General features: G+C 36.5%; 1 protein-coding gene across 1 annotated transcript in view; it reads left to right on the top strand.

Moving 5' to 3' along the window:
- Positions 1–23,899, top strand: part of CNTNAP2 (contactin associated protein 2) — a gene marked incomplete at both ends in the record, with an annotated part of 1,134,939 nt that overhangs the window by 1,011,537 nt on the left and 99,503 nt on the right. The window contains one exon of the mRNA XM_082753539.1: positions 11,253–11,423. Within this exon, the coding sequence (XP_082609665.1) occupies positions 11,253–11,423 (171 nt within the window). The remainder of the gene's footprint in view (positions 1–11,252; positions 11,424–23,899) is intronic.

The raw sequence follows: 23,899 nt of genomic DNA, 5'->3' as shown, positions 1-23,899 counted from the left end.
CCTCATGCACTTCCTCCCTCTGTGACTCCCCCAGGGAGAAGAAGGGAGTAGGGAGGGAGAAGAAAAGGAGTGTGTATGTCTATCTTTATATGATATAACATCACTTGCATTTCAGAGTGCTGTAACTGAAAAGATATGAGAGTATGTACTATATCTAGACAAAAACAAGACACTGGATTGCTGACAAATATTGACATGTGTACATAATAATGTATTTCAAAGCTGTGCACTTACCCTGAGGCGGTATAATACAACACAGGTTGCAGTTTTTCCTGCATTGAAAAAAAAATAAGAAAAAAGGAAAAAAAAAAAAGAGTTATCTTTGGTTTCTCATCATCAGTTTTTCTGTATTAATTTGTATTTTGAACCCCCGACAAATACATAGTAAATTCAGAAAGGAGGGAAGGAAGGAAGGAAGGAAGGAAGGAAGGAAGGAAGGAAGGAAGGAAGGAAGAGAGGGAGGGAGGGAGGGAGGGAGGAAAAAAGATGGAAAGGAAGGAATTGGAAGTCAGAGAAAGAAAGATCTTTGTTTCTTTCTGAGAAACTTTTTTCACACTTCATTTTCTCTTTTATTGCATATTATTTCCACTGAGATTGAAAAGATTTAGGAAGCAAATGTTGAGTAAATGTTCTTTGAGATTTGTGTAAATTGAATGTAATGCCATGAACAGCAGAGCTGTGCTGGAATGATGTGAAAGAGGTCAGAATCAAATATCTTGTAGATGTAGAGGAGTGTTTTGCTTTCAATAACCATTTCACCTCTGAAACACTAATTTCCTTTCAATTTTTGGATAAGATTGCAATTTTTATTCAAGCCAGAATCTGATTTTATTTCTTTCTTGTCATTGTACATACTTCAACTGAATAGTTCACAGAATAGTTGAAGTTGGAAAGGGCCTCTAGAGAAATTAAACCTTTAACACGGGTTATTGTTATGAGATTTATTTGTTGTTTGGTGTTTGTTTATTTTTGAATACCAAAGCTAACAATTTTCTACTGGGGAGTGTTTTGTATGAGACTTTCTTATACATCTGTAAACTTTGGTTTTGTTTAATCCTTGTTAAATTTGTAAGGGCATATATATAGTCTCAATTCTGCTACTGCTCGATTCCCTAATACTTTTATTACTAGCTGCAACAAGAGTGCGATAAAACCCTTCCTCTCATTCCATACAATGATCTATATAGCCTGAATATTTAAGTTTGCGTTCTGATTTAGATTTCCCATTATACTACATATATCTGTTTGGAACACCTATATGATATTTACATATACATGTAGTCCGTTGCTCAAAAAATGACAGCCTCTACAGTGAGCTCACTGTAACTTTGTCCCATGTAAGTTTACTCTCCAATAATAATATTAACAATGGCACTAATTGTAATTTTAATATTCTAATAATAAAGGTAAGATTAAAAATATGGATAAAGGGAGTGTAGCCATCCACAGTAGGCTCTACAAGACTTAACATGGGAGTTAAGTCTTGTAGACTTGTAATCTTGTAGTCTTGTAAGTGTAAGAGTACACTTACTCTTGTGTAACACTCCCACTTAACATGGGAGAGTTTTAGTTTTAAGCTGAAATTTTTTAAATCCTCCTTTTCATTCTTGGATTTAGAACACAATTGAGAGAGTGTAAGATCACTGCAAGATCTTTGGACACAGTAAGAGTCTTAATGAGCTATTTTAAAAGTAGGGAACATGGAATGGTAGAAAGGCTCAAATGTGGCCCAGTAAGAAGCTTTTCTGCCATAGACCATATAAAGATTGATCATAGAATCACTTTTCAAATACCCTTTTGTAAAGTCTGATATCAGTGACCGAAAGGGGAAAAGTTATGTTATCATAGGCATATCAAGCGATATGTCAAGGGGCACAAAACATGATGCAGCAGATGTTTTGGTCAAAGTTTCTGTTTATTGGGTGGAATATAATGTGGTAATGTAGACTCTACTGGTTCTCCTTAGTTCCTATAGCAGTCTAGGACTGGAAGGCCAAAGAAACATTTTGAAGCCCTTGGCGGTTTGGTTTCAGTGCAGGTTGTCCATCTCTAGAATTCAAATTCTCCACAAATGTTGTTAATTAATGGCCTATGTAGCATAAGTACTGTCAACCATCAATAAAAATATATACATAGAATCATGGAATCATGGAATAACTAGGTTGGAAGGGACTTTAAAGATCATCTAGTTCCAACCCCCCTACAATGGGCAGGGACACCTTCATAGAAAGTACATTATGGGAAGTTAGACTTGAAATGTTACAGTGTCAAAACTGGAGTGACAACATGAGAATGAAGATTATAATTTTACTCCTTTACTATAAGTTTGAAGTGCATCTTCAGTGATTTATATGAATTTCTTTGGATTTGGGACATGAATGAAGAAGTCATTGAAAGTACATGTCTATGTATAAGCAATAGAGCACCATAATTCTGCAGTAGTGTGCCTGCTGAATGAAATTAGTACTTCAAGCAAATGATTTTATCCACAATTTTCATCCAAGCTCAGAGAACTATGATTCATGAACGTATCTAGTCATATCTTGTGAGCTAAATGTTCCGAGTTTTAGTTCAGAATGCTCTAAAATCCATCCAGTAATAGAAGATCAAGTAAAATAAGTTGATGATCTCTGTGAATAACAGATAATTCTGGAATCAATTATGTGAAGAATATTTAGTATGCTACATCAAGTCTAAATTGCACCTTACATTTTAATTCTGAAGAATATTTTCCATTTTGAAAGTGTATCTGTTCAAAAAGAACATGTCAAGTTGTCAAAGAATCAGGATCTTGAGTGTGTTAAGGAAACTAGATCCATGCTCAAACAGTGGACCAAAGAATCACCCTAAAAAGAGAAACTTTCTTCCAGAAACAAGAAAATTTGGGGGACAGAGCTGCATCAATATTATACAGTATATCCTTTTTATAAAAATCCTGCCAAAGACAGCAAATGGAGATCGCAAAAGTGGAAATGGTTACCGGATCATGTTGTCCATGTGGTGTTGGGCCAGTGAAATGTATCTGTGACTCTCCTGAACTCTAGAGCTGTATTTAATAGTTCACATTAGCCAAGGACCTGAAGAGCAAAAAGGAGGGGTCTGAGAAACATTTTCCTGCAGTCCATTTCCAAAGCAAAGGGTACAAATTTAATAGGAGGAAATGAAAAGTCATTAGCTTTCTACATTCTTGTCTTTGTGTCTTCACTTTACATCCTACATAGTTATGTACCGAGGTGGTTATGCAGCACTGTCAAATGACAGTGGTAAACTATGACAGTTGCTTTTCACAACTGTAAAAACCCGCCAATATCTACAGGTCAATATAGAATTGGATCCTCATTATTAGTAACATTAGCATTAGTTTTGAGGACAGCAGCAGGTTCCTGTATTTAATGTTTACGATTTTGGCATCATGGCAGGGTTCCTACACACTGCATTGACTGTGGCACGGGGTGATTGAGCTGATGTTTGCAGGTCAGTTAATGTTTAAAAAAATATATTCCTTTGAAAAGATACCAGTTTACATGCATCATTAAAGTTCCATCAGCACATTACATAGCTCCAGGTTGTAAACCATGCCAGATCAAGACCTCTTATTCTTTAGATGGATGAAAGTGATGGTGCCAGCAGTGACAGGGTATGCATTGTAATTAGGCATTGTGACCAGGAGGTGAAACTTTTGAAAAATGGTCTTCCAAAGATGATTACAAGTAACACAGCAGGTGCGGGAAACTTTTCTGCATCACTGAATCTGTTTCATTGACTCCAACATTTCACTGATAAATGTGATTGCTCTTCCCTCACTCAGCAAATATGGTGACTGACAGATTAATGCAAACTTTAGCATCTGTGTTTATATCCATTGATCTTTGTCTTGTGAGTATTATGTCACTAGAGAAACTTTATGAAAACAGATCGTTTATAAAGGTAAGGAAACAAACTGCTATCCATCTTACTGTCATCTTTATGCAGGCTGGTTTATGTCCTTCATTACTGGACATAATGCTCAAGTTGATCCCAGATAATATGACGGAGGATCTTTCCTTTCTATATTAGTAATTTAAGGCTATCCCACATTTGTAATTCCTGAAAGACAGTTACCATACCACCACTATCTTGCTCCACATGAAGAAAGTTTGGGGTTTCAGGCCTTGTGCTTGTGTGAAAGTTGGACTTGACAAATTTTGATGAGATCAAGCATAGTCACAGCAGTGGTAGATGTGCAGGATTTTTGGCATTCCCAGTACAAGAAGAGATGCCAAAGGACTGAGACTAGAGACCAAAAATTTTCCCACACCTAAAGGAGACAAGGTCATCAATGGAAGGATACCCTCCAAATGTGCAAAGACGGTTTAACTGTTTTTAGAATCTGACTTTCAGAAGATGCATGCAATGGACTTCCATAAGAGAAGCCTGAAGGAATTGATTTGAGGGTGAAATGTACTATAGATATCAAAGAGGTTAAAAACCATAAGCAATTTTTCAGATCAAATTGTTGATGGTCTGCCTCTGAATATATTGACACTTCTCTGACTCTGAAACTCCAGACCCCTGTAAGTCTCCTAAAAATCATAACAAATATGGACTCTCAGCACAGTTCTACCAGATTACATTCCTTTCGCAGAATTTTTAACAATCCCACCCTTTAGAAAGAACCAGGCTTAGTTAAGTGAGACGAAAACACAGCTACAGCTTTCTAGATTTGAGGTGAAATATTCCAAACATTGTTTTCTTTTCTAAAATCTAGTGTTTATCCTTCATATACTGAATTGTCACAATAACAGAGCTAATTTTTTTCTTTTGCTAACTCTGAACTCATCTTCAGATGTGTTGATATTCTCAACAAGTTTTGCTCTGGACTTCCAGGCGTTTGTTACTTTGTTGAAAGATGTAGAGCTAGTTTTATCTTGAAAATTGAAATCTAACCTGTATTTGTATTCAGCCTGAAAGACTGTAATTCAGCTTTGCTGTTATGCAGTGTTAATGCACTCTTCATCTGTTGACTTGGGGATTATTTTTCTTGTGTGTTGTCATAGGACTTTTCTGCTGTTAAGCCTGTTGTCCTGTTGGCTTCTTATGAAGTAATTCAGTTTAGTTTATTTTTCTGGATTCATGTTTGGATTAAGTAAATCAAGACACTGCCATCTTAATTTTATTTTAAGTAGTAATTTACATGCTTCTTTTTAACTGGTATTCTGCCATGATGTTGATAAAATATAAACCTGTGGCCGGAGAAATACAGTATTTTCATCTTTACTTGAGATATACAGACAGGCCACAGACTGATACAGGGGACCCCAGGGCTATAAGCAACATGGTCAAAGAAATTAAGGATTGGAGCTGGATGAGGCAGATTTCATCAAAGAAAGTGAAGAGTGTACATAAAATTTATGATATACTGTATATTCTATATAATGTAAGTACAGTAGATGTAAAGAAGGTAATATAGTAAAAGATGTATAGTAAAATATATATAAGATATAAGATATATATAAGGCATAAAAGATATATATTAAAAAAAAAAAAAAAGGAGTTGCAGACCAATGAAGAAAGAATAAAGTTGTGAATGCATGTTAGCACAACCAAAAATGACACCAAGAAGACCTTTCAGTAATTGAGAAGAGTCATCAGTATTGTACTCCTTCCATCAAAGGGCTTAGGCTGCTGCTGAATTGCCATCCTTCTTGCCCTATCTTCTGAGCACATTCTCCTCCTGCCCAGACTGAAGCTGCATTCTCAGCCCCATTCTGACTAGTGCCTGCCTTGCTTCAGGATTTCAGTTAAGCATTTCAAGCATGAGAAACGCAAACAATTTGCTTTGACTTTTCTTCTGTTTCCTGAATAACCTGCAATATTCTTTTTGGATTGGAAACTCTTTCCTCCTTTTCCCCTATTGTTTCAATAGCAAGGAAGCCCAACAGGCAGTTTGGGTTTCATTAGGGTTGATTTTCACTCGAGATGCAGACCTGAAGTCTTGAATCAAAGCTGTGATTGTTGCTGTACTGATACTCAAACTGCTCTGAGCGTACACATGTAGATTCCTCTTTCCCAGAATTAAAAAAGGGAAAAAAAAAAAACTTGATTTGTTGAACATAATTGTAAGGATAATCTCAATCCATTACTTTGTGGCACAGAGCAGTGTTCCATTCACACATCCATCTTCTCTGAAATAGGAGACTATTCTTACATTTTATTCACATAATGGTTTTGATAGAAAATCTGTTTTGCTGCAGATGAGGGCCCTGGAGGTTTTTGGTCTATTGTAATACATAAGAGCTGCCTGACATTATAGCATTCGTTCTCTAGTTCTATTGCCTAGCTGGGCTAAAAGCACTGATGTCTTTTACAGTTCTGCTATTGCTATTATCCATTTCAATGGGGTTTAAATGTAAAGAGAAACTGATAGTGGTAAAGCATGAATTTCAATCATGTTAAAAAAGAAGATATTGATGGGAGCTAGCAAGGGATTTCTAGACAAAAATAATTCAAGGGAGAAGCTGTGAGTCTGGCTTCTATAAGTCCAGTGACTCTGTGGTATCAGGTTATGGAACTACCACACTTAAAAAGATGTCAGTACATGTTGCACAATTCAACACAACCTGAGTTTGTCCTTGTTAATACTGCAGTAACCATCTCCTTCCTCCTCCCTGAAGTGGGTCTTCATAGGAAAAATCTTCAAGGAACAGGCTTCCCAAGGAAACAGTCATGGCACCAAGTCTGCTGGAGTTCAAGAAGCATTTAGGCAACACTCTTAGACATATGGTTTGATTTTTAGGTAGTCCTGTGTGAAGCCAGGAGCTGGATAAGATGATCCTTGTGAGTCCCATCCAACTCAGGATATTCTGTGATTCCATTATATGAGATTTAAGGTGACCCTTCTCATTAATATTTTTAGTCTGGGAAAAAAAAACGATAAGAAACGCAGCCCGGCTTTGGGAATCTTAAATTTGTCTTGGGTTGTAAACAATTGAAAAAGCTTGTCTGGTATCTTGATTTTATTTGGATTTGTGCTTCCATGGCAGCAGCATATCTTGTACCTGTTTAGTTGGTCTAAGTCAAATTTAAACACTAAGCAGGCTTACAGTGAAGATAGATGTAGTACAATAGAGATGTGGTCTTGATTACAGAATTCTAAGTGAGCTTATAAAGAAGAAAAATAAAATTATTCAACTGTATTTCTGAGCATTCTGTACAATAAATGTGTTCCTTAAGTAGCTGGAGGAAGAAAGGAGAACCAAAGGGATGGTGTGACTCTAAGCACCTCTTTCTTCTCATCTTCACATTTGAAGCCCTTTTTTCTTCCCTATCTTAATGTTTCCAAGCATACTGACTAATAAATACTAACCCTCCTAGGCTGAGTGTCTTTCTTGTAGATCAGAGCATTTCCTGCAAGACTTTCTCAATCACATTGTGTAAACATACCATTTTGTAAGGTACAGCTGCTCCTGTGCAATATTTATGACATAATAATAATTATTAACAGGGTGGATTACAAATTTAGTAGAGTGTTCTTTCTAAATAAACTACCTTTCCCACCTCCTAATACTTTGGTATCCCTGCTGCCATAATGTCCACCCTGCAATTTAAGTCCTAATTCCAGTTTCTTCCATCTACTGCTTTCTCAGCCTAAATCAGTAGGAAAATGTCTGTAGGATCAATATATTCAAGCTTTTTGAGGAAAGGAGGGGGATAATGTGCCAAAGAAATTTTGAGGCAATGGTGACTTACAAAAGTTCCTAGCAAGCAACAGCAATAATGTGTGTCAAGTGGATTTTTATACAAGATTTCCTGAGGCAGCCCCTTTCTTATCAAGAGATACAATTTTGTGATAAAAATCATTATGTATTTTTAGCAAGACATTCCATTGTACACTTAATAAAATGTTTTTTTCCCCTGAAAGTGTTTTAAGATGAATGTATACCAATGTATAAAAACATGATTTTATCTTTATAGAAATTTGTTATGAATAAACTTTGAAAATGTCTCTCTCAAGCTGCAGGTTTTCTCATTCAGTCTGAACAGTTTGTATTTATCCTCTCACAACTAGCATCCCCAGATAAGGCTTTATGCAGAGCCAAATCACAGCATTTCAAATGAAATGTAAAATACTTAGTGATAGACCTCCTCAGTAGACTAGATACAGCATTAAATAAAAATTGGTGGATTTAGTTTGAACAAAACAGAGACATACATTTTAGTATGAACCCATCAACATGTCTGGTTCTGTGCTGTAATTGGTGATGGTAGTCCTACTTGTAGATGCACTGCAGTGATGCTTTGAAGTCTTCACCAGATGGCTAGGACTTAGATAAACTCACAACTCACATCAGCCTTAAAGACCTTGCAGTCTAAATTTTACTTTAAAAACAATGAAAGTGAAATCTTCTCCTCTAATTATACAAAGAGGAATGGCCAGATACAACTGAAGATTAATTTAATGTAATGGCAAACCTGCACTTTTGTTATGAGCCCTCTTGATTAAGGAGTTAACCCAGAATGTTTCAGGTTGTTTGAATGTCTGAAGGTTGAATCTGTGTTAAAGTACATGTAATACTTTGAGGGTTGGAAGTTAATTAAAAAATTATAAATGAAATATTACAAAATAAATTGTTTCATATAGCAGTTCCTGCTCTTATTTATTTAATTACAATATTAACAATAATATTATATAGTGGAGGCTACTGCTAAGGGAGCAGGGTCCCATTGTGAGTTGACTTGACACAATAAAACAAAAATATGATCCCTTCAACAAAACCATTTTCAATTCACTAGTGGAAATGATTAGTTAAGACAGGTTTCCAACCTGTAGTACTTGAGCTCTGTCACACTCACAGAAGATGTAAGCGTGGTACAAACAATTTGCATACAGTGGCTGATGGCAGGATGATGGTGGCAAGAAAGCTGGTCTATTAGTGGAATCCTGGGCTAGAGAAGGAACCCTGACAGTAGACGCCATTGCAGCTGTGCTGCTTGGATGCATGATGATGCAGCTGCATATTCACCTCAGTCTCATCTTGGGATACAGAGATGACTGGGGAGCCTATCCCCCCGAACATGTATTTGTCTCTATTAGTATTTGTATTTTTTGGTAGAACCCTTGCAGCTCTCACAAGTCCTTTGTTTGTCATATGTTCTATGTGTTTTAGGCTTATAACTTAGTCAATATTCAGAGTATGTAAAGCTAGAAGTCTAAAATACTTATTTGATTTATGAAAACTTGAAAGCATTTCTACAAGGTTATACAGGGCAGCTAAATTAGCTCCTTAACAAGGACTGCATATATTCCTGACTTTCTAAGTCCTGTTTTTATCATGTGAGTTTATTCAGCAAGTGGAATAAAACATATCCAAAAAGTTTGCCAGCATCTAGCATATCTTGATCTCCAATGAGAAAGAAATGTAGATGTCCAGGTACATCTGCAAGTGGGAAAGCATATATGGTGTTCCATCTGGAGCCTGTACTAAGAACAAGATTATTGCCAAAGCCCTCCTTCACCTATACCCTCAGCAACCCTAATATTGAGGAAGTACTCTGAAAGGTAAGAGATTGGAAGAGGCCTGGGACCATGAATGAAAATTAAATTCTAGACATTTTTATTTGTGTTGCTTTATCACTACATATGTTTTCAAAGAAAAGAATTTGCACTTAATTAGCAGACTTTTCTTGCCCAAGACTGTTTATGATATAAATATTGTTGATATTTTTATAGAAATCATTAATAATATTTAATCTGGAACCTGCCAGTTTGTCTAAGCATGGTAAGTAGTAATAGACAAGAAATGTTATTTTTGGCAAAAGCCAGGTAATTTTAAAGGTGAACTGGTTAATTCACAAAATATATATACATATGTGTTATGAATGTACATTTACACTGTACCAAAGCCATTTGGTCCCTTTTTCACTGCTCACACATGCATAAGCACACAAAAAATATCTCACATGCAACTTTCTTCCTGGGACTGATTAAAGTAAAATAGAAAGCTGCTTCTTTTTTTCAAAACCACTCATTCTGCATTCTTGAGAGAGGTAGAATCAAATGGAGGAGATGGGACAAAAATATGAAAAAGAGTATGCATAGAATGCTTAAACAGCCTTCTTCTGTTAATTCAAATGTTCAATTTAAATTTGAATAGAGATTAATAAATTACACAAATTATTTCTGACTTGGGTCTGTGCTGGTGGTATTATAAAACCAGTGTTAAGCTTCTGGGGCTTCAGCATGCTCATTCACATGCATCCAGTGCTAACCAGAAAAACAATAGTGTTATCACCTAGTTCAGTAATCTAATGATGGAGAACCAATCTCTGGGAGTTATGGCTGGAATTGAAAGTGGTTTCTTACTGTGTTTATTAGCCAGGATACTAAGCACCGGGCTGGGCTGAGTTAACGATGATATCTTAATAATTTCTTAATCTGGACACATATGCATCCTGGTGAAGTAACAGTCTCTCACTGTATCTTATGATTTTTTTTGTTTGTTTCAGTCTCTCACTGTATCTTATGAATTTTTTTGTCTTTGAAACATAATGCTACCTTGCATGGAATGTTGACTGCCTTGCTAGCTAAGTGCTGTTATAGTTCTTGAATACTGTTAATGATGATTTTTCTCCAGGGAAAATGTGTTAGGGAATGGATATGTTAATTATGTCTGTATTGCTTAGCTTCATTTATTGGATTCTTCCTGTGATATGTATTACCAGACTTTTATTAGACCTGGCTACATTTTCAGAAGAAATGTGCGTCATTGTGTAGAGTAAATCTGAAGGCAGATATGTTACACATGAGGCAATATATAAATGCAAAACATGCACCTGAGGTACAACTATATGTTAAGTGCAGTAACTATACTGTATTGAAGACTTATCTCAGCAATACATTTGTGTATGACCATCATGAATTGGGAACTTTTTATATAAATATATATATATATATATTTAAGTAGTGTGTTCCACCTTCCAGAAAAAAAAAATATATAAAATAAAATAAAATAAAATAAAATAAAATAAAATAAAATAAAATAAAATAAAATAAAATAAAATAAAATAAAAAACATTCCATTTATCCAAAGTAAAAAGGAGATAGTAGAAGCAATGTGGTTGGTTTTTTGTTTGGTTGTTTGGTTGTTTTGTTTTGTTTTGTTTTTCAATGTAAACAACATTGTAGCATGTATTAGCATTAAAACTTCAAATTTTCATACTGCTTCCGGGGAGCACTCAAATGTGTGTATTTCCTGTCTATCCCATCCCTGCAGGAAATTACTGGAATGCAGCTTCTTTCATCACATCATCATCCTATCTTCACTTCTCTACCTTCCAAGGGGAAACAAGTGCAGATATCTCTTTCTATTTCAAAACATCAGCCTCAGATGGGGTGTTTCTTGAGAATCTGGGGAACACTGACTTCATCAAACTGGAGCTGAAATGTAAGTATGTGCTTTCCACTACTCTTTTTGGAACCTGACACAGGTTCATGTCAGGTAACAGGTTTCAAGAAACATGCATTATTCAGTAAAATATGTAACATTGATTAAGTCAGGAAAAAAAAAAAAATACACTACTTGACTTCTTCTTAGATTGTATTACATAGAAAGAACTATTGAAGTTTCTTTGATTTGTTTATCAAAGAGAGCAATAGAAAGAAGTATAGAATTAGTACCACCAGTTAAAATTTAAAAAAAAAAAAAAAAAGCACAGACCTTAAAAGATTCTTCAAAATTGCATGCCAAGTTTTATTTCTTTAAAATGTATGTCTGCAGCTGTGTAGGAGCACTGTAAGGAGCCTGAGCTGATAATACAATATCTAAAATATCTTTAAAAATCATGTAGAAATAATTCTTTATTGGCATGATCTGCTAGTGAAATTGCTGATCAAAAGTTAATTTTATTATTAAACCACTTAAAATGGCACAAGAGCAAACTTGCAAGCAAGGTGCTGAAATCCTCAGCTGTACATGAATTGTGTTTAGTGAAATTGAAGCAGTTGAATTAGGAGAAAACAGTGTTTTATGTCTCCTGTGTTCTTCCTCGACTCAGTTTGCCCTGCCATAAACAGGAGTGGTGACAGGCCTGCTGTGCTATGTGTAATGGCTAATACAGCCTCTAGTGGCATATTACAGCAGCGTAGTTACATGAGTGCAGCAAACTCCCTGTCTGCACTCCAGTACTGAGAAAAACATTTTTTCTTCTGTTTGCTGCAGAAGCTACTCACAGAGGTCAAGAACCTGGTTCTAAATATATATGTACAAAAGTCAGTGGCAAAAGTCACTAATGCTGAAGGATTAATTTTTTTATGTATCCCAAATAATTTTTTATTTTTTTTTTTATGTAGGTTCAATGAGATTTGCATGCACATATCTAATTTAAAAATATTTGCCAAGTGGTACAGAGAACAGTTCATTTGAACATAATTGCGTTCAGTCTACCTTTTCTTTCCTGGAAACTAGTCTTGAAATTTTCAGATCCCAGAAAATATTTCTTTCTGTGACTTCAAAGTTATACTAGTCACAGTTCAAAATGAGTTAAATGCTGGGGGTTTAGTAACAAAAAGGAAATTCATTCTCTTTTCTGAATTGCATGTCTATTGCATGGACATATTTTATCTATTTTTCAGTAGTTTGTTTCATTCTAGTCTGCATTTACATTTTGTTGGAATTCAATCAATTTTAAAACAAAGTTTAATAATTTCAGAAGTTCCTTGCATGGATTACAATAGATTCTTCTGCTTCTTAAAAGAGTTTGCTTCCCCTTTACATAAGTCCCATAAAATTGATACATGAATTTGTTTCGTAATGGAAACATAAAATTAAGTCAGTAAGATAATTACAGTATTATCTTTAAACCCTGAAGTTTTCCTTTAGCAAACTATTTCTAGCTAATGCATCAAATTATCTTACAGAAATGTTATTTTGTATTAAAAGTTTTTATGTAATGTCAGTTGTGACATATTTGCTGCAAGCTGCTGCACTTCAAATAACGGCTACATTGTCTTTTCAATGCCTTCTTGTACAGGTGCAAATTTCATTGAAGAGCAGTCCGTTCCTTAAAAAAAAAAAAAAAAAAAAAAAAAAAAAAAGTTGCTGATTTCAACAGACAAGTTCTTTCTTGTTCTTCCCTTATATGTGAAACAGCTGTGTATATTTGTAATGTACAGTTAGCATAAGCTTTGTTCTACAGACCAGGAACGGAGAGGTTCTAAAACCTCTCAGTATTTCAATAGACTTAAAGTATTTCAATAGACTTAATGAACTGGCTAAATATATTAGGAGAACAAATCATTTGGTCTGTAAAGATTCTTAGATTCAAGTCTTTGGAAAGAAGCTTGCTATTGCATTTTTTATTCTGAGCACAATAGCTATCGCTAGGAATTCTCATTAAATTATTTTATTAGTGTGCTTTCTTAAGGTCTAATAACTGCACGGCTTATTTTCCTACTCTCTAGAATTATAAGAAAAAGAAGTGCAATCTTGTAGCTTATAAATTCACGTGTCTTCAGCTCCATATTAACATCTCTGAGGAGAGGGATGAAGGAAGGGAAGAATATGTTTCTCTGATTTAAGCTTTTCCAAGCAGGCAAGGAAGACTGTCATTGAAAACAAAACAAAACAAACAAAGAAAAACAAACAAACCAAAAAAAAAAGTGGCAAAATATGGTTGAAAAAAGTGGTGACTGTGGTTGAAATTTTTGGGTACTCCATTTATCAAGCAGATCCCCTGGCAGGCTCTTACTTATCATCATTCAAGGAGCAGTATGCAGAGAGAGATGTAGAATTATCTTAAAACTCAGTTTTTACATACATCAGTAAATCTACATGTTATTTTTACAGGTGGCTGGTCAGCTGACAATGACTGGCTTAGACAGGAGGTAGTTTGATAGGGTGTAAATTTTTTCTGTAAATCAGTGCTTTAGGAAACCACACATCTTTGGTCAAATTTTCTATATAAGTTTTTAAATTAAAATTATTTTTAGGGCAAGAAAAATGATGTTTTCACCTTTAGAGATTTTCTACACAGTTTTGGCCAGGTTTAATGCCAAATCCAGTCCTCATATGACACCACTAAGAACACCATTTATTCATTTATTCTAAGGCTTTAATTTTCTTCCTTTAGCCTTGATCTACCTTTTAGGACCCAGAGGACTGTAACCTGACATGTTCCTTGTCCATGCTTTTCATAAATGCAATCCACAAAATAGTTTGAAAAAGTTAGAGAAACAGTTTGGCAACAGCAAATATCTTTCTCGTAGCCCCTCATTCTTTCCCCCAGCGTGTACCTAACATCATAATTAAAAATTAGTTTACACTCTATATATATTTATTGCATGTACATGCAACAGAGCTGGCACTTGTTCTGCAACATGACAGGGAGTTGCTTACAGTATGCAATACTTCTGCGAACTGAAATAAACTGAGTGGCCCATCAGCTACACAGATCTACCATAAGAGACTTATTACTACACCGAACCAGTTCAGCTGGCCATTGCCCTGATTAATCCTCTGCCTTTACCTCCACTTCCATTGGTGCTGAGGTTGGAAGCAGACCTAGCATGACAAAACAGACTAAACAGCAGTCTGTATATCAGACAACAATGACAGGGATCCTTGAGCTCTTCACAAGATATCTTAATGCTCTTATTTTTTGTAAGCATTCTACTGTCAAATGTTGCTATATAAAACATGCCAAGAATTTCACTTTGAATTCTTGAAGACTTTCAGTTCACCTCCCTGCTCAAGTCTTCTTTGTAGCCACTCCTTCCTGGGAATGATAGCTTTGTGCAACTGAACCTGCCTAGAGCTTCTAGAAAGGAGAGCCATCAGGGTAGAGGGAAATAGGTCTCCAGGATCCTTACTCAAAACTTTGCAGCAAACAGGAGGCTACCTAAAATCTGGTGGAATGTCAACAAATCTGACTAGGATAAAATGTTGAAGAATATGTTTTTATACATTTAGGAGGTGTTTCTTGAAGACTGCAGAGAGTTATGAATATAAAATTCCAGCTACTGAAATTTCTGAACAAGAGAAATCCCATGTTTTGGAGAAATGTGTTCCTGAAAGCAAGTTTTGAATGGGACCTATTCTTGATAATCTGGGAGGAAGCATCTACTAACGCATTTTTGTATTAGATTCCCAGGATCATTGCTCTAAAAAGCCAGTAGAGAGTTAAATTGTTTTCAAAAAAACTCTCTTAATGCCACTGTCATAATATTGTAATGAAAAAGATATTCTGTGCATTTCTGTAGCTCCTCTCATCCCAGCACCTCCAAGCAATTTACAGACACTAATGAATTGTATCCCACTGTTATTATTCCGAAGTAAGCAAACAGGAAGACAGTTTTACAGCAGGGGAAAAAAAGAAAAGACGAGGCTTATAAAAAGAAAGGTCAACTTGTGTTTGATCCTGGCATGAACTTGTAAGAGACGAAGGAGTTTTCTTATTAATTTATTGCAGAAAGCTAGAAATATTTACAGCCCCTACATTCAGAGACATCACTTGGCTGATAACCCCTGCAATGCTAGCCACCCTAAAAGTCTCCCCAAGGAGTGATCAGTGAACTTAGCTGCTGTGAAAAGGATTGCATGGGGTAGCTTGCTAATGAGAGCAGCAGGATGTCTCCAGGATGAGTCGGCTTACTTTGTGGGCGAGGGATACCAACAGCACTTTAATATCTAACATTTGCACTTGAAGAGAAAAGTGCCATATTGCTTCTTGTGCTAGGCTGTTTCTAGGCTACTTAGCTGAGATGTAAGTAACTTTTCTGAAATGAGACAAAGCAGTGATGGGCCAGGGAACATGATTTGCATTGCTGTTTGATTCTTCCTAGACAGCATTCATTCCTCCAGACTTAATGCTCTAAAACATGACTGATTAATATATATGTTTTACAGATTTTAATAACTTCATCACTTCTTTCTCCAAGGGCATCCTAAAATGGAATTCTACCATATCAATGAATTTTGTACATGATACCCTTTAAATTCCCTTATGTTAATGTAAATACAGCTTTACATATTCCACTGCTTTATCTTTGTAGCTGAGTAGGGAAACTGGTGTGACCTTCATTGTTGTGGTTTATTTGTTGTTGTTATTGTTTGTTTGTTTTGCTTTCCTAGCAACAGATCATTTTTTTGAAAAACAGCCCCCTACGAGAGCATGTTGTATAGCCACACATCAAAGAATGTTGTAATTTCAAAGCTATATACAAAGAAAGTAAAGCACACTTAGGAATCCCTTCATCCCAGGGGCCAGTAGGAAACTATCAAATTAAATTGAAAAGAAAAATAAAAATTAAATTTCTTCAAGGAAATTTTTGATCCAAATGTTTTTACAACTTTTGCAAACTCTCATCCTAAGACGGAAAAAAACACAAGCATCATTTTTTTCAAGGTCAGATTTCTTTCCAGCTGAGGCAAGTGGTGAAAAAAACTTGATATTTAAAAAGGGCAGTTTATGACCCTTCTGAAAACACTAGTTCCACCTTTATCTTTATATCTAATCTGCATATGGGGATAGGTGCTCTGGTGTTTGGGAGCAAGCCAAAGGTAGCAAATAAACAACTTGGATGGAGAACTGGCTAAAACTGTCTGGAGCTGGAAATGACTTTCTCCAAAGTCTGCCCTTCTGAAATCAGGGGTTGTGATCTCCCTTTTCACCTTCCTCCCTGCTTTCAGGATACTGAAATCCACCATTTCATGGTCATTTCAGGCAAAGTTGTCTTTAACCTTAACACTCCTAACAGGCCCCTCCTTGTTTGTGAATATGAGCATCTCTCTTTGTTGGCATCTGTATGATCTATGTCAGGAAGTAGTTGTCGACACTTTACAGGAACCTCCTTGATTGCTTATGCTCTGCCGTGTTGTCCTTCCAATAGCTGTTGGTGTGACCCAAGTATCCCATAAGGACCAGGGCCTGTGAACATGAGGCTGCTTCTAGCTGTCTGTACAATGCCTCATGCATGTGTTCTAGTCAGGTGATCTATAGCAGACACTCACTGCAATGTCATCCATAGTAGTTTACTCTTTAATTACCTTTATTACTAATCCTCAATATTATCCCATACTTTGAAACACTGTGAGTGACAAAATCTGAAATAGTCCAACCAAACTGCATTGCTTCCTATAACCTGAATCCAGTTGGACATCTGGTCCTATTTCATTTAGATGTTCTTGGGAATCTTTCTCCTCAGTGTTTAAATAGGGTTTTGGTACCTTGCAATCTACTTCTTTTTCTTTTCTTTTTTTTTTTTTTTTTTTTTTTTTTTTCAGTTGGCCTTTAAACATAAAGTGTTGGAAATTGCTTAGTTAGTCTATGAAAAGTCTAAACATTTTTTTATTGCTTTCACCAAAGGAATACAATTTTAAAATAGAAAAACATTTAATGTGATAAGATACAGTGAAAGAGGAGGTATTTTTGCTAATGATACAATTGTATCCATGATACTTCAAACCTTTATGCACAGGATTAATTCAAACTATGCCAATAAATTGATTCAAGTGAATATAATCATTTTTGGATTAAGTGTTTGCAAGAACATCATAATGTGGTAAATTTTAAATTATCATCTAAAGTTTTGGCCACAGATTTTCCTAACAATTTTATTAAAAATCTAATAAAAGAATGAATTTATTTTTTTAAGAAAATCATAAAAACAGTTACTATCACAAGACTGCTATTACATAATCTTATGTAAATTAGGTATTTTATATCCTCTTGATCTAAACGTCTTGACTTTGTTTATAAAATAGAGTCTGGATTACAATAGAGCATTTTGTGTCTACTCAAGTACTATAGAAAGCTCTCTATCAATATGAATTAGAAATAGTAAATATTATTTACAGATATAAATCCTTTCACTCACTCTTTTATGTTTTTACTACTACAGTAAGAAACAGGAATGGGTGTCCTGTTGGCATTACATTTCATGAGACTCATGCATAGAGTGAAGTAAGGTAGTTAGGGAAAGGAGTCTGAAACAGGCAGGTCCCTCACTCAAATAGCATTCAAAAATGAGTACATTCAGCATGGCCGTAGCTTTCATCCTCCACCAGTGTGTTACAGGAGTTTTCTACCTCTAATGACCACGAAGTCAGGGCACATATTTTTACCTCCAAAATGTCAGTTCAGTCTCTATATCTCCATACCAGTCCATGATAGTCCTTATTTTCATATTTTTTAGATATATTTTCCTCAAAGACCTCATCTCCATTTTGGGGGGTCCACCGTGAACATTGTCAACAGTAAATAATTATAACAATAGTTTTCAGAGAAAATCTTTGTTTAAATTTAAAAATAAAAAGAATAATAAAAAATAAAAAGAATCCACAGTACCAGGGTCCATATACCCTGCCCCTGCCCTCTTCATATATACAGAGTAACTACACTAAAAGTAAACTTATGTCATATTTTTTGGATGGACATTATTATTTTGTTAGTACAGCACAACAGGGTCCTTACCATGATGGTGAACCCTGCACAGGCACAGAGAAATAAATAAAAGCAGTGAAAAATTGCTTATAAACCAGCCACTACAAATGACAAAAAGCTACATGTCCAGGCAGAAAAATCAATCAACTCATATCACGTTGAGCACCTGGCCAGATTTTTAAAGTTTCCTGGCAGCTACAACCCAGGCATTTGAATACCTTTACAAGTCTTAACCACAATCTCCAGCAGAACTTACACCCATTCCACAAGCTATGAAATAAGAAAAACACCACAAAAGAGGAAGAAAAGCACATATGCAATGCATTTTTTCTCAAAATCACACCATTTAAAAAATAAACGACGGTCTTGATGTCTACTTTTCAGGCTTGCACAAGGCTATTACAACTTTTAATGTGATGCAAATCACATTAAAAAATCACAAATTTAGGTGATTTTTGTGAGATTCAAATGCAACATATTTGAGGAGGAGGAGTTGATAAGCAGCCAGTCCCATCACTCAGTAATTTTAAAACCATGCCAACTTCCCAGCAATTTTTCTTATGGAAAGGAGACTCTTTCTCCTCTCCTCTTAAAAATCTCTGACATTTTACCATGCTCCCACCATAATTGGATTTCATGAATGGTAGCATATACATTTGAACACTTCGTGTCCAAAGGAGGGCTATGAAGGTAGCGAAGGGTCTAGATGGGAAGAGGTCTGAGGAGCTGCTGAGGTCCCTTGGTTTGTTCAGCCCAGAGCAGAGCAGGCTGAGGGGAGGCCTCATGGTGGCCTGCAGCTCCCTCACAAGGGAGCGAAGGGGCAGATGCTGAGCTCTGTTCTCTGAGGACAGTGACAGGATCTGAGGGAACATCATGGAGCTGGGACAGGGGAGGGTCAGGATGGGTGTTAGTAAAAGGTTCTGCACCCAGAGGGTCATCAGGCACTGGGACAGGCTCCCCAGGGCAGTGGTCACAGCACTGAGCCTGTCAGAGCTCAAGAAGCCTTTGGGAAATGCTTTTAAACACATGGTTGGATTTTTGGGTGGTCCTTTGTGAACCCAGGAGTTGAACTTGCAGATCCTTGTTAGTCCCTTCCAACTCAGGATATTGTGTGATTTTATGACTTTTATTTTGCCTTTTATACAATAAAAAAATAACTAACTGTTACACAAAACCCTTAGAATGCTACATGAGAGAGCTGTGTTTTGATGTCTGTGCATTCCACTTGTTGTGGTGTCTTTTGTTGTTTGAAACCAGTGCAGTTCTATGGTAAAGCACTGGAGTTTAAAAAGTTTAATGAAGTATATTATTTCCTACTACAGATAGGAAAGCATACTCCTCCTCTCCTTTTATATTCAGCATACTGACTACAGTTCCCTTTTTGTGAATCATCTCTCACAAAAGAGACCAGAAGACATTGCTGCTATATTTTTTTTTTTAAGCTTTAGTACCTTTCATGAGATCAACAAGACCTTCAACTGAGTCACCTTTCCTTTCTTTCTTCCAAACTGCTAAGTAGTTATTGGAAGAGGGCTGTATGGATGGGAAGTAACATCATCTATCTGCAATTGTATTGCCTTAGAAGTAAAGCAAGTAGGTATCTTTTCATGCCCTGTTCTGGTCATCTGTTGTTTGACATTAAACAAGTTCTTTCACATCTCTTTTATTTGGTTCCCTGTTTATGCAGTACTGGTAATGTAATTTTTCATTCTTCATGTCTACAGCTGAAAATTGCTATATAAACTAAAATATAACCATAAAAAATGTGAGTTGTTTCCAAGTGCTTATCTACAAGACGGCTGGAGTGCAGTTAGCATAACTGAGGTTATTAATAAATAATGATAATAAATAATGATAATAAATAATTCCGAGGGCGTGTTTGGCCTTTGCATGATAATTCATGAGCAAATTTGGTACTTTCATTTTAATATAATATTTTTGTCCCCCAAAGCAATTTAATCTATTATGTAGAAAGGCTGACATTTATGTTTGATCGGTTATTTAATAGTTGTGTTTATTCTAAAATTAAATAAAAATATCTGATTCTTAGTCATTACCAAAATCAAATCCCTTCTTATAATGGTCCTCTCATAGATGCTTATTCATGAGGAAGCCACACTATCCAGTTCTGTTTTCCCTTCATATTGAGCTCCAGGAGTCTTACTGCTTTCCAAAATACTGCTAATTGCATTTGTAAGTGGTTGTCTGCCAGTAGAAAGTCATAGAATTAGTGTCTCTCCACAAGGTCAGAGAAGCCAGGAACATTCTTTTTTACTACCTTGCACCTGGAGAGCATTTAGCCAGTTGCAGGTAGCCTGTTCATTTTGGAAAAGGTAAAGACACATTTCCAGCAGTTAAAAATTCCCCCTCAGCTGCTATCAGACAACAGGTTAGACCACCCCAGGGAAAATTCAGGGAAGGATTGTAAGTCTGCACTGTTCTGTACTCCAGCTCCTGCTCCAAAGGAGTAATCTAGTCTTGCATGTGCATAGAAACACAATGTCTCACTGACATAATGGCTTTTGACCAGAAACAAGTTGTAACTGAGAAGTGCTGCATCTGGCAGATGTTCTTTATACATCCAACTTCTCAACCTTTTGAGGGCAGGCTACAATACTGAATAGCCCACTTTTAATAGCAGTATTGAAACATTGCAATTGTAATTGCCTACTTGAGGAGATGACTCTACACAGAATTGTACTCTGTTATTCCCTTCAATACTGAAAGACAGTGAGGGGAGAAAAAAGTGTTGCTAGCTGAACTCCATGTAAAATAACTATAATGAAGCACTGAAATATGTCTGCAAATCTTTTGGATTATATACACAAGCATGAATATTTGTGCAAGTGGCATGTGTACAACAGAACTAAGCTTGATGCCGCAGACTAACCAACAGACTAGCAGAATAATGGCCTACTTTTATTTATGTATTTGTTTGTTAATTTAGTAATGTCTGTAATTTCTTTGGCTTTGCTAGTGAGACCCAAGAGGACTAAACACGCAACAGAGAAAAATGGAAAATGTAGAACTTTGTGATTTGATTTTTTTTTTTGGAACTGAAACATACACGACACAGAAATAACTTGCACTTTTAATAATCACAAAAGGCAGGTCCCAATAGCAAAATCTGTATTTGGTAGACACTAAATCATCTGAAGACAGAAAACCATCCTCTTGATGTGCTCCAGTAATACACTTTTACTGCAAGTGATAGACTGATATTTGCTATGCTTTTTAGCTTCTTCCTTCCACCTCCTAGGATCACTGTAGCCTTATCCAGCATGAGCTTCAGTAAACAAGTTCACAGTTATGTTCTAATTCCATCCAGCAAAGCAAGCATTCATCATTAAATGGTTAATCGAAACAGAAAAAAACAACAACAACAACAACAACAAAAAAAAAGATATCATAAGCAAAATACTAGTGCTACAGTGCATCAGCCTTCTTTTCCACATAAGCTGGTGAAACAATGACAGTGGACTTCAACTAAATCCCAATAGAAAGCTCAGTCTTTCTCAGAGTAAAGACTTTCCCAGATGTTCAGACCGAGCTTCCTGTGTTTCAGTTTGTACCTATTGCCACTTCTCTTGCCACTGGGCAACATTGAAAAGTAGCTCCATCTTCTTTGCAGCCTCCCTTCAGGTATTTCTATACATTGATAGGGTCCCCCCTTGAGCCTTCTCTTCTCCAGGCAGAACAGCCCCAGCTCACTCAGCCTTTCCTCAGAGGAAAAATTCTCCAACCCTTAACCATCCTCTTGGCCCTCGGTTGAGCTCTCTCCGGGATGTCCACGTCTCTCTTGTACTGAGGAACCCAGAACTGGGTACACCACTTCAGATGTGGCCTCACCAGAGCTGATTAGAGGGGAGGGATCACCTCCCTCAAGCTGCTGGTAATGGTTTGCCTAATGCAGCCCAGGAGACCATTTCACCTTCTTTGGCACAAGGACACATTGCTGTCTCACATTCAACTTGGTGTCCACCAGGGCCCTGAGAGCCTTTTCTGCAAAGCTGCTTTTCAGCATGTCATGGTGCCTGGGGTTGTTCCTCCTCAGGTGTAGGACTTTGTACTTTTCCTTGTTGAATTGTATGAGGTTCCTGTCAGCTTGTTTCTCCAGCCTGCTGAAGTCTCTCTGGTTTTTATCATGAACAGAGTGTTTCAGCCTCACAGTTTTATGTGACCAGCAAACCAGCCTAGTGTGCACTCTGTCCCCGTCATCCAGGGGCAGATGACAGATTGGATACTGAACAAGACTGGACCCAGTTTTGACTCCAGGGGTACTCCTGGAGCTTAGTTTCTTGGTTTAGTTGATAGTTATCTGCGCTAGTAACTATTTTTCCTACCTTCCATCTTCATTTACTATACTGACTGGGTAAGATTCAAGAAAGTGTAAAGCTGCATGACTTTTCTTGTTTGGCTTCTTAATCTGTAGGCAAAAACAGAATGTGTTGTCTATGCAATGAACCACTATATTAGAGAGATATCTGCACTAATTCTGGAAAGATAGTATGTCCACACAGATCAAGACTCAGCAATGCTGTGTTTGATCCTAGGTACAGTAGAGCCTCTCATTAGGACTAATTACTTTTGGCACAGCATCATGTTAATGCAGCTGTACAGCTTCCAGAGCTAGTTCATTTGGCACTTAGCTCAGGGATGGCTGCAGTCATGGGCTTAGATGTCCATTGCCATTTGGTCAAATGAGTGAAGCTTTTGCTCATTAGTTCAAATGACCATTTCATTTGAGAATTTGATAAATGATGAAATCTTCATGATGCTTAGTTCAATTGCTGTAAATATGGCCATGATTTTTGACAACTAACCAATTATTAACAGTCAGTCAAGCTACACAGAAATTCCTGCATTACAATCCAGCAATTTGTATCAGCAATTTCTCTCTGAGATGTTCTTTTGGTGGTTTTAATTTTTAGTTTATAAGTGAGATTCCCTGATGCTATGAGATGTGGCATCCTCAAAGCAGATACTGTGTTCCATTACAGCACTTCAGGGTAGCATCAGCAGCCAGGAACAAGTTACCAGTGCTGTTTCAATGTCAGCATTGGAACAGCTGTCTCTCACCCCCAGTGCAAATGAAGTTAGCAGGCCAGGTAATTTATAGATGACTTTGTAAGACTACTCAGCTACCAGAGTGTAAGTGGGAAAGGTGGACAAGATATTTTTCCATGCTATCAAAGCCTGGAAAGTCTTCCTTTCCTATCCAGAGTCTATTAAGTCAATTGGAAGTATTTCAGTGAATCATTTCATTGAATTGTGTCTTCTGGTCTAGTCAGTGAGCCCTTTGTCAAAGGTGTATTTAAAAAAAAAAAAAAAAAAGTCTAAAAAGTTTGGCAGATGTTGCTTATCCAGAGGTAGAATATTTACAAGCTGCTGTTTTCATGGAACAAGCAAGCAAGGTGGAGGGAAGCAATATCTGTCTGGCACTTTTTAGTCTACAATTCATAGCTTATTGTTGTATGCTGCT

The sequence above is a fragment of the Aythya marila genome, assembly GCF_965140915.1.
Source record: "Aythya marila genome assembly, chromosome: 2".
NCBI lineage: Eukaryota > Metazoa > Chordata > Aves > Anseriformes > Anatidae > Aythya > Aythya marila.
This window is presented reverse-complemented; position numbering and strand designations above follow the sequence as displayed.